This window comes from Dreissena polymorpha, chromosome 13 (assembly GCF_020536995.1).
Source record: "Dreissena polymorpha isolate Duluth1 chromosome 13, UMN_Dpol_1.0, whole genome shotgun sequence".
Taxonomy (NCBI): domain Eukaryota; kingdom Metazoa; phylum Mollusca; class Bivalvia; order Myida; family Dreissenidae; genus Dreissena; species Dreissena polymorpha.
The window spans coordinates 17,638,673-17,656,323 of NC_068367.1; the positions used below are offsets into that span (position 1 = coordinate 17,638,673).

The 17,651-nt window shown below is 38.0% G+C and overlaps 1 protein-coding gene across 2 annotated transcripts in view; it reads right to left on the reverse strand.

The window, feature by feature from the left end:
• LOC127855398 (dynein heavy chain domain-containing protein 1-like) overlaps nt 1–17,651 on the reverse strand; it is a 269,484-nt gene that overhangs the window by 234,232 nt on the left and 17,601 nt on the right. For both annotated transcript variants that reach the window (XM_052390924.1, XM_052390922.1), the window contains exons 9-18: nt 15,923–16,072; nt 14,448–14,617; nt 13,840–13,998; nt 12,461–12,544; nt 11,752–11,841; nt 10,394–10,474; nt 8,422–8,585; nt 6,500–6,704; nt 2,019–2,242; nt 1,352–1,505 (exon numbers count right to left, since the gene is read on the reverse strand). In XM_052390924.1, coding sequence (XP_052246884.1) covers nt 1,352–1,505; nt 2,019–2,242; nt 6,500–6,704; nt 8,422–8,585; nt 10,394–10,474; nt 11,752–11,841; nt 12,461–12,544; nt 13,840–13,998; nt 14,448–14,617; nt 15,923–16,072 — 1,481 coding nt within the window. The remainder of the gene's footprint in view (nt 1–1,351; nt 1,506–2,018; nt 2,243–6,499; nt 6,705–8,421; nt 8,586–10,393; nt 10,475–11,751; nt 11,842–12,460; nt 12,545–13,839; nt 13,999–14,447; nt 14,618–15,922; nt 16,073–17,651) is intronic.

Consider the following 17,651-nt stretch of genomic DNA (forward strand, 5'->3'; position numbering starts at 1 on the left):
CTAAATAATTGTTTAGCCTCTCTTTATATCATTAAATTTCTGCTTTTCTGTGCTTGGTGTGATTTGATTTTGTGATTGTTTATTGATTTTTGTGTGTGTAATTGTATGTATATAATACAAGTCGTAATAAATTTTCTGTTCTGTTCCTGAAATTCATGGGTAGATAGACCCCACGCCACCAGTACATAATATAATCTGAAAATGTGGTCCTTTGGGAACATTAACTGCATCCAAGAAATATAAAAGCACATCCGGTTTGATTGGGTCTTTCCATGGTGATAATGTTAAATGCAACACCACTGGCGTTCCCGTAGCACTGCTTTTGAGGTATTTAATATATTATAAATAATAAATAATATAGAATACACTGCATGAACCCAAAGGACCAGAAAGTATAACAACACTGAATCCCTATAGACACTGAGGGTCAAGCTCTCTGTGACTTGTTATAGTTATGCCTTTTATTGGTCATAAAATGGTATATTTAAGCCGTTGCCAGAAGTCAACATTAAACTCGGAATTAAGGAAAGCAACACATTCAATATTAATGAACAGCAAGTTTTTATTTCATAAAAGCATTTAAATATAGTCATATAGCATTACAGACATCATCAAATTTATTGTACATACAGTTATACACAAAACATGAGAAGAAAATGCACCATGTACGACAATTTCTAAAAAAAAAAATATTTTTAAAAATAAAATTATTTGCCTACCTACCTACCCTAATTTTTTTGGCCATGTCAGTGGAAACAAACGATTTTTTTTTTAGGCCTAAGTCAATGTGTGAGGTGACTTAGAGAAGCATCATCTCTTTTACTTTATGGTCTAAGAAAATAAGGTTAAGGTCAACTGTGTGGAAAAAAAATTGTCAAAGAAAGTAATATCCTACTTGACAATATAGAAAAAATTATAACAATGCATTCCTCGAAAAACATTTGGTTAACACTGTTGATAGTAAACACATGATTTTAGAAGACATTTTGGTAAAAAAACACACTAGTCCATTGAGCTACATTATGGAAACACTGGGCTTAACGCAGATCTGAAAGTGTCATCCCTGATTAGCCTGTGAAGTCCACACAGGCTAATCAGGGATGACACTTTTTGCTATTATTGATATTTTTTTGTAAAGGAAGACACTTCTTAATGAAAATTTGAGTGTATGTCAAAAGTGTCACCTTTGATTAGCCTGTGCCAACTCCAAAAGCTAATCTGGGATGACACTTTATGCCCATGCATTAAGCCCAGATTAATCCAAGTCAGACTAAGTTGATAAAATGTCATTGTCAGATAAACTAAAGTACACACACTACAGTATGAAATGAATTCATCTCGGTTCACTCACTCTTTCTCCAGTTTCTCCTCCAGGCTGGCCCTAGTGAGGGGCTGGTACTGCCCCATGAACCCTTCCCCCTCCACCACCAGGTCTTGCTGCTTGTAGGGGATCACAAGGTCAGGGGTTGCAATCCCTATCTCATCCTCATCCTTGGTATGGGTCTCTATTATACACAACGTATTCATGTCAAGTCATAAATAAGTCCATCTTCTAGAACAGAACAATCCTCATATGTAAAAACAATGTATTCATTACAAGTCATAAAGTGGGGCAATCGTCCAGAAGTGAACATTGCTAACCAGCCCAAAAATTAAAAAAATCTTGGTGCTTAATCATCACTAAGTACATAACAATAAAATTTTACACTTTCCATTATCAACTAAGACTAAATCATTAATTCACAAGGGCATATAAAGTTTGCCTACATAATGCATTACATATGAACCTCTCTCTGGGTATACCGGGTTAAATGCAGTCTGCACAGGCTAATCAGATATGACACTTTCTGCCTAAACTGGACTTTGCTAAGAGGCTTCCTTTAAATGAAAAATACAATAAAAATTAAAAGTGAAGTCCCTGAAAAGCCTGTGCGGACTGCAAGACTAATCTGTGATGATACTTTGCGTAATGTATATTGCCCTGTTTTCCCAGAGGAAAGCAAATATACGCAGCCTACCTTCAGTGGGTAACTCTGGGATCTTCAGATCCTCATCCCCCATGCACGACTTTGTCTTGGACATGGGAATCGTGCGCTCTGTTGGCGCCACTGACGTTGTTGTCCCCCCTCCCCGGGAGCGAGCAGTGGACAATCCTGTATGACTTCCTCCCAGCTTCACAGAGCTGGTGGCTGCTGTGCTCTTGCGTCTTTCAGACAGGGCTGGTCTGCTGCCCACATTGTGACTGAAAGGGGGTGAAGATATTATAAATAAACACATTGCCAGTATAGTTGTTTTATAAGTGTTGTTCCTTCCTTGCCCATTAAGTATGTTTTATTACTTTTGAATATAAATGTGTGCATAAAAGTTCATGGCTATTTGGAGTTTTCATTGCTATTCAATTTGTATTTAGTTCTGTACATGTATTTGTTATTAAAATAAACTTTAAAATATATTAAATCTAAAACAAAGTTATTTTTTATGAATACTTACGCATTTTTTTTATTATGAGAGCTTCAGAGGATGAAATAAATGACAAAAGATGGAATTCTTTTTTTATGGTTTGTAATTTAATTTCCAAAGCAAACACTTAATACTAATTACATGTCATTAAAATAAGATGTTACCACACACAGCATTTCAGCTGTTGTGAAACACTCTTCTCACAAAATTCAACATCTAAAAGGTCTCATCACTTTAAACAAACAACACCTCAGACCAAAAGACTACAAACATTCTTAAATAACATATTATTAATCTAAAACACTATGCAAATAAAAATTAAAGCTTAAATGCAACTGTGCTTATGTTGTTGTTTTTATGTTTAAGTTGAGACTAAGTTGGACATGTAACCCATACAAAGATGTGTGGACCATCTCACCTGTACAAGAAGACTTGGCATTCTCTGACTTGAGGTGTGGAAACTCACCTGTACAAGAAGACTTGGCATTCTCTGACTTGAGGTGTGGTGACTCACCTGTACAAGAAGACTTGGCATTCTCTGACTTGAGGTGTGGTGACTCACCTGTACAAGAAGACTAGGTATTCTCTGACTTGAGGTGTGGTAACTCACCTGTACTCAGATGAAGACTTAGCATTCTCTGACTTGAGGTTCAGTCACTCACCTGTACTCAGATGAAGACTTGCCATTCTCTGACTTGAAGTGTGGTAACTCACCTGTACTCAGATGAATACTTAGCATTCTCTGACTTGAGGTGTGGTAACTCACCTGTACTCAGATGAAGACTTAGCATTCTCTGACTTGAAGTGTGGTAACTCTCCTGTACTCAGATGAAGACTTAGCATTCTCTGACTTGAGATGTGGTAACTCACCTGTACTCAGATGAAGACTTGCCATTCTCTGACTTGAGGTGTGGTAACTCACCTGTACTCAGATGAAGACTTGCCATTCTCTGACTTGAGATGTGGTAACTCACCTGTACTCAGATGAAGACTTGCCATTCTCTGACTTGAGATGTGGTAACTCACCTGTACTCAGATGAAGACTTGCCATTCTCTGACTTGAGATGTGGTAACTCACCTGTACTCAGATGAAGACTTGCCATTCTCTGACTTAGATGTGGTAACTCACCTGTACTCAGATGAAGACTTGCCATTCTCTGACTTGAGATGTGGTAACTCACCTGTACTCAGATGAATACTTGGCATTCTCTGACTTGAAGTGTGGTAACTCACCTGTACTCAGATGAAGACTTGCCATTCTCTGACTTGAGATGTGGTAACTCACCTGTACTCAGATGAATACTTGGCATTCTCTGACTTGAGATGTGGTAACTCACCTGTACTCAGATGAAGACTTGGCATTCTCTGACTTGAAGTGTGGTAACTCACCTGTACTCAGATGAAGACTTAGCATTCTCTGACTTGAGATGTGGTAACTCACCGGTACTCAGATGAATACTTGGCATTCTCTGACTTGAGGTGTGGTAACTCACCTGTACTCATATGAAGACTTAGCATTCTCTGATTTGAGATGAGGTGACTCACCTGTACTCAGATGAAGACTTGGCATTCTCTGACTTGAAGTGTGGTAACTCTCCTGTACTCAGATGAAGACTTGGCATTCTCTGACTTGAGGTGTGGTAACTCACCTGTACTAATATGAAGACTAAGCATTCTCTGATTTGAGATGAGGTGACTCACCTGTACTCAGATGAAGACTTGGCATTCTCTGACTTGAAGTGTGGTAACTCACCTGCACTCAGATGAAGACTTGGCATTCTCTGACTTGAAGTGTGGTAATTCACTTGTACTCAGATGAAGACTTGGCATTCTCTGACTTGAAGTGTGGTAACTCTCCTGTACTCAGATGAGGACTTAGCATTCTCTGACTTGAGATGTGGTAACTCACCGGTACTCAGATGAATACTTGTCATTCTCTGACTTGAGGTGTGGTAACTCACCTGTACTCAGATGAAGACTTAGCATTCTCTGATTTGAGATGTGGTGACTCACCTGTACTCAGATGAAGACTTGGCATTCTCTGACTTGAAGTGTGGTAACTCACCTGTACTCAGATGAAGACTTGGCATTCTCTGACTTGAGGTGTGGTAATTCACTTGTACTCAGATGAAGACTTGGCATTCTCTGACTTGAGGTGTGGTAACTCACCTGTACTTAGATGAAGACTTGGCATTCTCTGACTTGAGTTGTGGTAACTCACCTTTACTCAGATGAAGACTGGGTATTCTCTGACTTGAGGAGTGGTAACTAACCTGTACTCAGATGAAGACTGGGTATTCTCGGACTTGAGGTGTGATAACTCACCTGTACTCAGATGAAGACTTAGCATTCTCTGACTTGAGGTTCAGTCACTCACCTGTACTCAGATGAAGACTTGCCATTCTCTGACTTGAAGTGTGGTAACTCACCTGTACTCAGATGAATACTTAGCATTCTCTGACTTGAGGTGTGGTAACTCACCTGTACTCAGATGAAGACTTAGCATTCTCTGACTTGAAGTGTGGTAACTCTCCTGTACTCAGATGAAGACTTAGCATTCTCTGACTTGAGATGTGGTAACTCACCTGTACTCAGATGAAGACTTGCCATTCTCTGACTTGAGGTGTGGTAACTCACCTGTACTCAGATGAAGACTTGCCATTCTCTGACTTAGATGTGGTAACTCACCTGTACTCAGATGAAGACTTGCCATTCTCTGACTTGAGATGTGGTAACTCACCTGTACTCAGATGAAGACTTGCCATTCTCTGACTTGAGATGTGGTAACTCACCTGTACTCAGATGAAGACTTGCCATTCTCTGACTTAGATGTGGTAACTCACCTGTACTCAGATGAAGACTTGCCATTCTCTGACTTGAGATGTGGTAACTCACCTGTACTCAGATGAATACTTGGCATTCTCTGACTTGAAGTGTGGTAACTCACCTGTACTCAGATGAAGACTTGCCATTCTCTGACTTGAGATGTGGTAACTCACCTGTACTCAGATGAATACTTGGCATTCTCTGACTTGAGATGTGGTAACTCACCTGTACTCAGATGAAGACTTGGCATTCTCTGACTTGAAGTGTGGTAACTCACCTGTACTCAGATGAAGACTTAGCATTCTCTGACTTGAGATGTGGTAACTCACCGGTACTCAGATGAATACTTGGCATTCTCTGACTTGAGGTGTGGTAACTCACCTGTACTCATATGAAGACTTAGCATTCTCTGATTTGAGATGAGGTGACTCACCTGTACTCAGATGAAGACTTGGCATTCTCTGACTTGAAGTGTGGTAACTCTCCTGTACTCAGATGAAGACTTGGCATTCTCTGACTTGAGGTGTGGTAACTCACCTGTACTAATATGAAGACTAAGCATTCTCTGATTTGAGATGAGGTGACTCACCTGTACTCAGATGAAGACTTGGCATTCTCTGACTTGAAGTGTGGTAACTCACCTGCACTCAGATGAAGACTTGGCATTCTCTGACTTGAGGTGTGGTAATTCACTTGTACTCAGATGAAGACTTGGCATTCTCTGACTTGAAGTGTGGTAACTCTCCTGTACTCAGATGAGGACTTAGCATTCTCTGACTTGAGATGTGGTAACTCACCGGTACTCAGATGAATACTTGTCATTCTCTGACTTGAGGTGTGGTAACTCACCTGTACTCAGATGAAGACTTAGCATTCTCTGATTTGAGATGTGGTGACTCACCTGTACTCAGATGAAGACTTGGCATTCTCTGACTTGAAGTGTGGTAACTCACCTGTACTCAGATGAAGACTTGGCATTCTCTGACTTGAGGTGTGGTAATTCACTTGTACTCAGATGAAGACTTGGCATTCTCTGACTTGAGGTGTGGTAACTCACCTGTACTTAGATGAAGACTTGGCATTCTCTGACTTGAGTTGTGGTAACTCACCTTTACTCAGATGAAGACTGGGTATTCTCTGACTTGAGGAGTGGTAACTAACCTGTACTCAGATGAAGACTGGGTATTCTCGGACTTGAGGTGTGATAACTCACCTGTACTCAGATGAAGACTTTGCATTCTCTGACTTGAGGTGTGGTGACTCCCCCTCCTCCTCCTCCCCCTGGGGCTCAGTGCCTGGCTCAGTGACTGCCCCATCCATTGGCACAGCCTGCGCACATAGCACCCCGGGTATGCCCTTCAAGGTGTGTATCAGCACCCGCGTGAAAGTCTCACGCGTGGGGGATATGCCCAGCACATCTGGTGGATTGTGGACATTGACAATAATTAAAAATCAAATTGCATAGGAAGTTGATACTTTTGTATAGCTTAGTTACAGGCAAAACACTATTGAACAATTATTTAGGCAAAGTAATATGCTGAACACAAACACCCATAAAACAAAAACACTCATAAAACACCCATAAAATAACATGAAACAATGTTGATTTCTAAATTTACAGCACAATTTAGAAAACAATTAATAATTGTTAATATTTAACATTAATATAATTATATTATTCAAGAGTGTTTAAAACAAACAAGATCACATATTAGACACAGAGAATTTTTATATTGATAGTTCAATTTTATATAATAAAACAAGGGGCAAAATTGTCACAAAACAAGGTTTTCAGTTGAAAAAAAGTCTGATAAAGGGAGACAATTCAAAATGTGTATTGTCAACCCCCTTGTGTAAAATTGACCTTGATGTCAATTAGAAAAAAAAAGTCTGATAAAGAGAGACAACTCAAAATCAAAATAAGCATTGTTGCCGATTGTTCATAGTTACATATTTGTTTCAAAATCAATCTATTTTTAGTTGTGGCGACCTTGACCTTGGAGATATTGATGTAATTCTTTCGCGCTACACACCGTCCAATAATGGTGAACAAATGTGCTAAATGATTTTAAAATGTCACAATGAATGACATAGTAATGGCCCAGACAAGCTCATTTATGGCCATTTTTGACCTTCAAACTCAAATTGTGACCTTGACCTTGGAGATATTAATGTAATCCTTTTGCGCGACACACCGTCTAATGATGGTGAACAAATGTGCCAAATGATTTTAAAATCTCACAATGAATCGCAAAGTTATGGCCCGGACAAGCTCATTTATGGCCATTTTTTACCTTCAAACTCAAATTGTGAACTTGACCTTGAGATATTGACGTAATTCTTATGCGCGACACACTGTCTAATGATGGTGAACAAATGTGCCAAATGATTTTAAAATCTGACAATGAACGACAAAGTTATGGCCCGGACAAGCTCATTTATGGCCATTTTTGACCTTCAAACTAAAACTGTGACCTTTACCTTGGAGATATCAACGTAATTCTTTCGCGGGACACACCATTTAATGATGGTAAACAAATGTGCCAAATGATTTTAAAATCTGACAATGAACAACAAAGTTATGGCTGGGACAAGCTTGTTCCGCCCGCCAGCCCGCCCGCCAGCCGGCCCGCCGACATCGCCAATCTAATAATCAGTTTTTTCCTTCGGAAAACCTTGTTAAAAATCACTACAATGAATTCTAAATACATAATTGCGCAGCAATCGAACCAACTGATCCCTAAGAATTCAGTTCCCACGCCAAACAGTCTATGAAAAGTGAAATGTAATTTAAGCTATGAAAATCAGAAATACTAGTTCAAATAATATTCAGTGTATAGTCAGACTAGAGTATATGTCTCCTGTTAACTAAGATTTCACAACAGATTTGACTAGTTGACTTAAATAAGTGAGCCACACTCTGTGGAAATGGGGCTTAATACATGCCCTTAAAGTATCATCCTAGATTATCCTGTGCAGTCCAAACAGGCTAATCAGGGATGACACTTTCCACTTTAATTGTATTCTTTTTACGAAGTAAATCTCTTCTAAGCTTTAGGCAGAAAGTGTCCTCTCTGATTAGCCTGTGCGTTATCCCACAGCCAGGCTCAATTATTAATGCACAGCACTGCCTACCATGCCTGGTGAAGACCAGGTTTGCCTTGAAGAATCCGTCCCGAAGTGTGGTCTGTCCCACGTCCAGTACGTCCCGTACAAACAGTGTCACCTGAGTCTTGGTGAGGTGGAACATGTGCTCTACAATCATCTGGTCCACCAGCTTCACAAAGTTACCCAGGCGACTGCAACAGGACAAGATGCATATGAGTTTCATTCTCTAAAAACTGGGCTTAATGCATGTGCCTTAAGTGTCGTCCCAGAATAGTCTGCACAGGCTATCGGTATTCCAGGACGACACCATCGCCTAAAGAGGATTTTCAACTACAAGAGACTTCCTTAAAACGAAAAATACTATTAAGGCGGAAAGTGTTGTCCCTGATAAGCAACAACACTTTACAAACATGTACAAACTGCACAGGCTAATCTGGGACAACACTTTACAAACTGCACAGGATAATCTGGGACAAACACTTTACAAACATGTACAAACTGCACAGGCTAATCTGGGACAACACTTTACAAACATGTTCAAACTGCACAGGCTTATCTGGGACAACACTTTACAAACATGTACAAACTGCACAGTCCAATCTGGGACAACCCTTTACAAACATGTACAAACTGCACAGGCTAATCTGGAACAACACTTTACAAACATGTACAAACTGCACAGGCTTATCTGGGACAACACTTTACAAACATGTACAAACTGCACAGGCTAATCTGGGACAACACTTTACAAACATGTACAAACTGCACAGGCTAATCTGGGACAACACTTTACAAACATGTACAAACTGCACAGGCTAATCTGGAACAACACTTTACAAACATGTACAAACTGCACAGTCCAATCTGGGACAACCCTTTACAAACATGTACAAACTGCACAGGCTAATCTGGAACAACACTTTACAAACATGTACAAACTGCACAGGCTTATCTGGGACAACACTTTACAAACATGTACAAACTGCACAGGCTAATCTGGGACAACACTTTACAAACATGTACAAACTGCACAGGCTAATCTGGGACAACACTTTACAAACATGTACAAACTGCACAGGCTAATCTGGGATGACACTTTACAAACATGCATTAAGCCTAGTTTTCCCAGAACAAGGCTCATATCAAAGTGAAACATGACATGCAGGCTGACAGCACCAAGACAAGAACATCCAGACAAGATTGGCAATCAAAATCATCAATATAAGTCTGGTCTCTACTGTTTATCCTGGTATTTTTTTAATTCATTACATAAAGAACGGGGCTGACTACCTGGTATATTTTTCTCAAGCACATATTGGTAGTGATCATTATTTTACTTTAACCATTGATATACACCATGCACCTTTTTGCTTTAACTGATTAGGCTGATAAATACATTAAACAAGAAACTGTCGGAGACGGATGATGCTCCCCAAAGTGTTTTTTTTGTCACAATATTGCACTATATATTCAGATAAAAGGAAATGTCTTGAGGGCACAGTAGTTGGGGGACAAGAATTTAATAGAAAATTTCAATGGGCCATAACTCTGTGAAAAATCATCCGACCAGAACCCGCTGATAATATGCACATCTCCTCTTGGTAGTGAAGCTTCCCATATTGTTTCATTGAATTTCGGTCATTAGTTGCTGAGAAATAGCCCGGACCAAAATTGTGCACGGACGGACAGACAGACCGACGCACACACGGACAGACGAAGCAGCGACTATATGCTCCCCCCAAAAATACATTGTGGAGGAGCATGAAAACAAAAACAGTAATTATCAACTCATACCCTTACACACCACGCATATTTGTTTAATTTTTAAGCATAATTATGTTGACATTATCATTATCTAGACCTTTGTTCTGGTATACATTAAGACAAATGTAATGGATTGTATATGTTTTTTTGTATACACATGTGTTTCTGATACGCATAAGCAAGGAAAAAAAACCAGCTCCCTCTTCAAGGCGTTACTATAAACAGTGACACATACCCAGTTTCACTTCTAGCAAGACGAAGGTTTTCCTCCCGCTGCTCTCTCTTAAACTTCTGCATGTGGAGAGAATCCTTGGACCTGTTGCATACAAAATTAAACTTCACTTATTTCTAATAATAAACAAGGACAGAATATTAATTAAAACAAGAGCACCGCATAACGGGTGCCAACGCCCGGCTGCGGGTGCAGTTTTGAATAAATAAAAGCTTGTCAGAAATTTTTGTTTTAGAGGTCACAGTGACCTTGACCTAGTGTCCCAAAAATGGGTGTGGCATGTAGAACTCATCGAGGTGCATATACATATGAAGTTTCAAAGTTGTAGGTGGAAGCACTTGGACTTTAGAGCCAATGTTAAGGTTTTAGCACGACGACGGCGGACAACGAGCTGGCTTTGACAATACCTTAGGTTTTCACCGAAAACAGCCGAGCTAACAACATTTTCATTAGAATTAAAATTTAATTAGACATTGGTCCATTGAACACCAATGTCCCCACTTTCCGCTTTTGTCTCAAAATATCACTAAAACAGAAAATATCTTTATTTAAATGTTAACAAGGTCATGAATAGAATTATTGCCAGTTGTAAAAAATGAAACCCATGGGATGTACTATTGCTTTGGCTGGTTATAAAATCTGACTAGTATTTTATGGGAACAAAAATATACATCTGGAAAGTTTGATGAACATTATGTGAAAAGTGAATGAGTCAAGAGAGCTAAAACGGCCATTTTTGCTTTTGTGTGTGAGAACTACGGGCAGAAACTCTTAAGTGCCTGGCCTGATTGGGCCGGTTGTTATTTGCAGAAAGTTTGTTAATGACTCTATGAAAACCGTACAAGCAAGAAAGTGCTAACTATGAATTTAGCATTTTGTTAATAAATAAAGGGCAATAGCTCTGAAGTGTCTTGTGAAAATTGGCTTGTCATCCACTTGGCGACAATTTTATGTCAAAAAACATTTCCAAATGTTTGGTGAGGATTAAAAGAAAAAAGTATGAGTTAAAGAGAATAAACAACAAATGTGCAGCCTGCTCATCCATCAGCACCTGACATTCAACAAGGCTGTTTCCATACAAAAAATAAGTGAATCTTGACAAAATATAAGAGATAAAATACTAAATGAGTTTCTAATATATCATCACTAAGCAGTAAATAAATATGAGCATCAGTTTTATACAAATGAAAATTGAATGAGACGTGAACAATATATTAACCTTTTTTTTCATAAAAGACCAATAATATGAAATATAAAGTTATCATTTTAATCAATGGCATAGAAACTTAAACCAGTTACTCTTCAGATATAATGACATTTTAGACCCTGAATTACTCAGTACTAAGGCAGGGGTTACTCACAGGTATGTTTTCTTCTTCACCTGTTCCTCACAGTAGCGCAGTTTGTTAAAGGACTCCTCAGCTGTCCTGTCCACTACCATCTTACAGTACCTGCACAACAACAACATGGAAGTTGGTGGGATATTAATGGGGAACATCATCGCACCTGTGTTAATTAATATGCATGGCCATACAGCAATTAATAAGGCTTCCAATAAAATATGGCACATTATTGTTGGTATGCCAATTCAATTTTACACAAATATTTGGATACTTAATTACTATACAAATACCGTTACTTAAATCAGTTTTCAGATTTTTTGGATACAAGAATTTTGTTCACATACCTAATTTTATTTGCAAAAAAAATTCAAACAAATGTACAATTTTGTTTGAAATATCTGTATTCATACCATACACTCATTAAAAAAAAAGTCTTCTAGATTTTCAGTGTAATATGCAAAATAATATGTCAAGTCATATGTCATATGTCATATGTCATGTCAAGAAACAAACAGTATTGTCAATATAAAATGTACATTTTTATGACAAGTTCATTTTCCAAGATGTACTTTCACAACAATATTCTGGTGCAAACAAGTTAAATGCTTAGAGAATTACTGTCTGTACATGCCAACCAAGTTATTGTAAAGATGTCAAGGAAAATTAACAATTTATATCATACACACAAACATACATCATACACACTATTATATAACAAAGTTCTTACGAGAAGAATTTTTCTAGGATTTTCTCTGCCTGTATATTCTTGTAGTTCACATTGTTCTCAAAGTCTGACAGCTGGTACATTTTACTGAAGAAAAAAGAATCAGCAAAATATTAAGCATACACGTATAAAACTGATCGTATTAAGTGTCTCATCTATTCATTCATAAATACATATAGTAATCTTACATGTGTTGCTATTTCATACAAAATTTGATTAAATGACTGCAGAGATTTTGTAAATAAGCAAGTGTTTGGGGAATTATGTATTAACTTAGTACTAAATCCATAATGGCTAAATTAATTGGGATTATATTGATACATGAAATATAATAGAAAACACACTAGTGACTGTTTATTCCTGTGTTCTACACTATTTCAGTACATAGCACAAAGCAGAGCATTCACTCACTCCGTATTATAATTAAACACTTACTAAAAAAGCAGGAAGGTGACAGTGATAAGCAGTTACTTACCCTTTATCAAGCACTCTTATCGTATTAAACACTTACTGGATATCAATCACTTACTTCGTATTAAACACTTACTCGATATCAATCATTTACTCGATATCAATCACTTACTCAGTATTAAACACTTACTCGATATCAAAAGGCAGGAAGGCCACAGTGATGAGCAGTAACTGACTCCATATCAAGCACTTACTTCGTATAAAACACTTACTGGACATCAATCACTTACTCAATGTAAAGCACGTACGCGGTATTAAACACTTACTCGATATCAAAAGGCAGGAAGGTGACAGTGATGAGCAGTTACTGACTCCATATCAAACACTTACTCAGTATCAATCACTTACTCGATATCAAAAGGCAGGAAGGTGACAGTAATGATCAGTTACTGACTCCATATCAAGCACTTACTTCGTATTAAACACTTACTGGACATCAACCACTTACTCAATATAAATCACTTACTCAGTATTAAACACTTATTCAATATCAAAAGGCAGGAAGGTGACAGTGATGAGCAGTTACTGACTCCATATCAAACACTCACTTCCCATTAAACACTAACTGGATACATATCACTTACTCTATATCAATCACTTACTCAGTATTAAACACTCACTCGATATCAAAAGGCAGGAAGGTGAAAGTGATGAGCAGTTACTGACTCCATATCAAGCACTTACTTCGAATTAAACACTTACTGGACATCAATCACTTACTCAATATCAAGCACTTACGCGGCATTAAACACTTACTCGATATCAAAAGGCAGGAAGGTGACAGTGATGAGCAGTTACTGACTCCATATCCAGCACTTACTCGATATCAAAAGGCAGGAAGGTGACAAAGATGAGCAGTTACTTACTTGATATCAAAAGGCAGGAAGGTGACAGTGAGAGCAGTTACTTACTCAATATCAAAGGGCAAGAAGGTGACAGTGATGAGCTCCTTCAGAAGACGTAGTATCTGGATGAGAGCGGCCCCAAACACTGGCACATTCTGCAGCAGACTGCCCGAGATGGCGTCCTGGCGGCGCAGGAAGTCAAGGCGCAGCTTGTTAGAGCGCCATCTACAACACGGCCTAGGGATTAACATGTCAGCAGGGAGAAATAATGTTCAAAAAACAATCTAGTCAAAGCTCGGGAATTATAATGGGAGCATAGAGAAATGAGGTTCAAAGAGACATGTTTCACATATTTTCATATTTAAAAAAAAGCATTTACTTAACAAAATAACAACACTTGAAATAATCTTTAAAAAAAATCATCGATCAAGAATAAAAAATGTTCCTTTCTCATTTAAGGTGACGTGGGAATCAAAACTAAGACCTTCAGGAGCAAAATGTTTTTAGGGAGTTGTTCACAGATTTTGGCATGTTTTGAAGTATGCCATTAAATGTTTTAAATTGGTAAATGTAAACAATGGAATTGGCGTCCAGTTATCTAGAACAACATTTTGGAAGATTTAAAGACATAAACTGTGCTACTAATGCCTGAATAAAACAACTACGCCTCTGACCTGTCAAACATCTTCCTGGTGAGGTAGTTCTTGAAGAAGGGTATATGTGAGATAGCCTTCCACAGCACAGCCTCTCTCTGCCAGTCTGACAGTCCCATGCTCTCTGCTGGGGCATCTGGCAGCACATGGAGGACACCAAACGTTGAGAACACATAGTGCTCTGGTTCCACCTGGGATATATACAGACACCAAATGTTGAGAAAACATAGTGCTCTGGTTCCACCAGGGATATATACAGACACCAAACGTTGAGAACACAATGTGCTCTGGTTCCACCTGGGATATATTCAGACACCAAACGTTGAAAACACATAGTGCTTTGGTTCCACCTGGGATATATTCAGACACCAAACGTTGAGAACACATAGTGCTCTGGTTCCACCTCGGATATATTCAGACACCAAACGTTGAGAACACATAGTGCTCTGGTTCCACCTGGGATATATTCAGACACCAAACGTTGAGAACACATAGTGCTCTGGTTCCACATGGGATATATACAGACACCAAACGTTGAGAACACATAGTGCTCTGGTTCCAACTTGGATATATTCAGACACCAAATTTTGAGAACACATAGTGCTCTGGTTCCACCTGGGATATATTCAGATACCAAACGTTGAGAACACATAGTGCTTTAATTTAACAAGCGCAAAAACAGAACATATTGGAATTTATTATATACCTGTGTAATGCTTTGAACAAAATACAGGTTGTATCAATCGTTGAATTAAAAAATCCCGTATTACGCTACTCGCTGTTTCCAATTCCGTATTACCATACTAGCCAGACTACTTCGACCCATTAAATGACGTCACATTACGCGCACCAAAAATAGAAATATTTTATATTACGAAATATATTACGTAGTACTTCGTGTGACGTCATTTCTGTGATGAAATACAATAGTTTTATCTAAACTCTATGGAATTTAAGGACCTGTCGGACGTGGTGTTTTTTAACAGTAAACTATTTGTTAAAAACATCGAACGAATTCAAAACATATTTTGGAGTGTGTGTTTATCATGCATAAATGTATATTTCGATAGGAATACAATAAAATAGTGTGGTTTAAACTGAGTTTCGATAAAGACATGGAAGTCATTGTTTTATCAGTTTTGTTAAAGTAAAAAATACAATTATTAACTGTTTTTGTTAGTTGTTGTATATTATAAAAGGAATGTTACGCTAGTGGCTTGTGCTATTTCGCATGACACTCAAGGCTCCGCCTCTCGTGTGATACGTCATCACACAAGCCACTCGAGTGATACAAACTCTTGGAACAATTGACTAGCGTAATATTCCGTATATATAACAAGGTAAGAAGTAAATTAAATATTGTAAATAATGCCAAATGAAACATGTTGCAATTATCAACTTAAATTCAAATAATCTTATAATAATTTTAAATCATTTTCCTGAGTCCTGGTGACATCGAAATTAACAATGCATAACTGTTTAATGAAATTGTGTACCTGATTTTTATGCACGCAGACTAAGTCGTAAGGAGCAAAGTGCCTTGAGGGGGCGTAGTTGAAGAACAGGGAGCGTATGTTGCCCAGGTGATGGGCCTTCACAAAGTAGGCCACTGCATCTCTCCCTGACATCTTTGGCACCTCATCATCCTTGGACGTAAACACATGTTATACCAATATTGGGATTTCATTACGACCAACAAAATTTGTTGTAAAATCTAGATCTCTGCACTTTGGATGTGTCACCTGACACCCACCAGCTTTTGTGAAAAATCAGCAATTATGGCAAAAAATACAGCTTGCACTTTAGGAGTCTTAGTACATGTATGCTACAGACAAAAATTAAGGATGACAAAAACAAGGACAATATCTCCAAAAGTATTTGATGTATTTGAGTAATTGTAATAATGCACACCATTTTCCCACAATAAGATTTATCATTCTATGATAATTCCAAGTTGATGACTTTCATTATCTTACTTATTATGCTACAAACAAAAATACATTCTGCAAATAAACAATAACTCCAAAAGTGTAAAGCGTAAGTAACAGTTTTTTGCATTCATGTTCACTCATTCAGATCTTGATCCTATGAAGTTTCAATTGAAAACTGTCTTAGTGAAACAAATATGATTGGAACAAACATTGTGTCTGAACCTAAACCTAGGCCGGAAACTAAAAATGCAAAAGGCATGACAGAGACTGAGTACACGTTTTTTGCGCTGCATTTCGACGTAAAAAGTAATGCCAATCAAAGTAACACCAAAATGTTGCCTATTGACTCAGTGACAAAATGTTGCCTATTGACTCAGTGACAAAATGTTGCCTATTGACTCAGTGACAAAATGTTGCCTATTGACTCAGTGACAAAATGTTGCCTATTGACTCAGTGACAAAATGTTGCCTATTGACTCAGTGACAAAATTATAATGATAAGACAAATATTCTTTGCAAAGTGAGAAAAAACTTGGTCACTATGAAGGCTTATGCATATCTAAACATAACTCAATGTTTTTTTCACACTTCACCAGACTCAAAAACACATAATTATACCCACAACATTTATTCACTCCTTAAAGATTAACAATAAATTTATATAAAAGCCAAACAAGCACTTTATTTAATCACTTTAGACATACTTTACAGTAGATTGGTTACCTCCCCTTATCTTTCGATACTCTCTATATAGGGATCGGTACAAGCTAATTTTACATGTCCAAAATTGGACCGGTTATTTTTAGAAACATATCAGGGGACTGGTTTCCGGTTTATTTTCCCGAACTTTTTGACAGTTGACAGGTAAGAATGAAAGCTTGTTCTAGTCAAATAAGATTCATTATACATATGCAACTTGAGTACTACATGATACATAATATCCTCACGTTACTTAAAAGTAGAAATTCTTGATTTGTGAGCAATTGAATTTTTGTATTTGATCTAGTTATCAACGGAATGATAGAGAGATTAAAAAAAATAATCCGGGGAATGCCGCGCGCGAACCATAACATTGTAACGTCACGTCACGAACGGCGCTACCGATTGGTCTTCGCGTTATCCAATTAAAATCGGCAATACTTTAGCCTGTACCTGTTGTATATTATAGTCAACAAAGTCAACGGTTATATTCAAGGGGGACCAGTTAAACTTTACAGATGAATCTGGAGACCATAGACAAAGGAGTGAAATGACACAGAAAGCAAAATGTGACTTTATTGTGGACAGTGTAGCC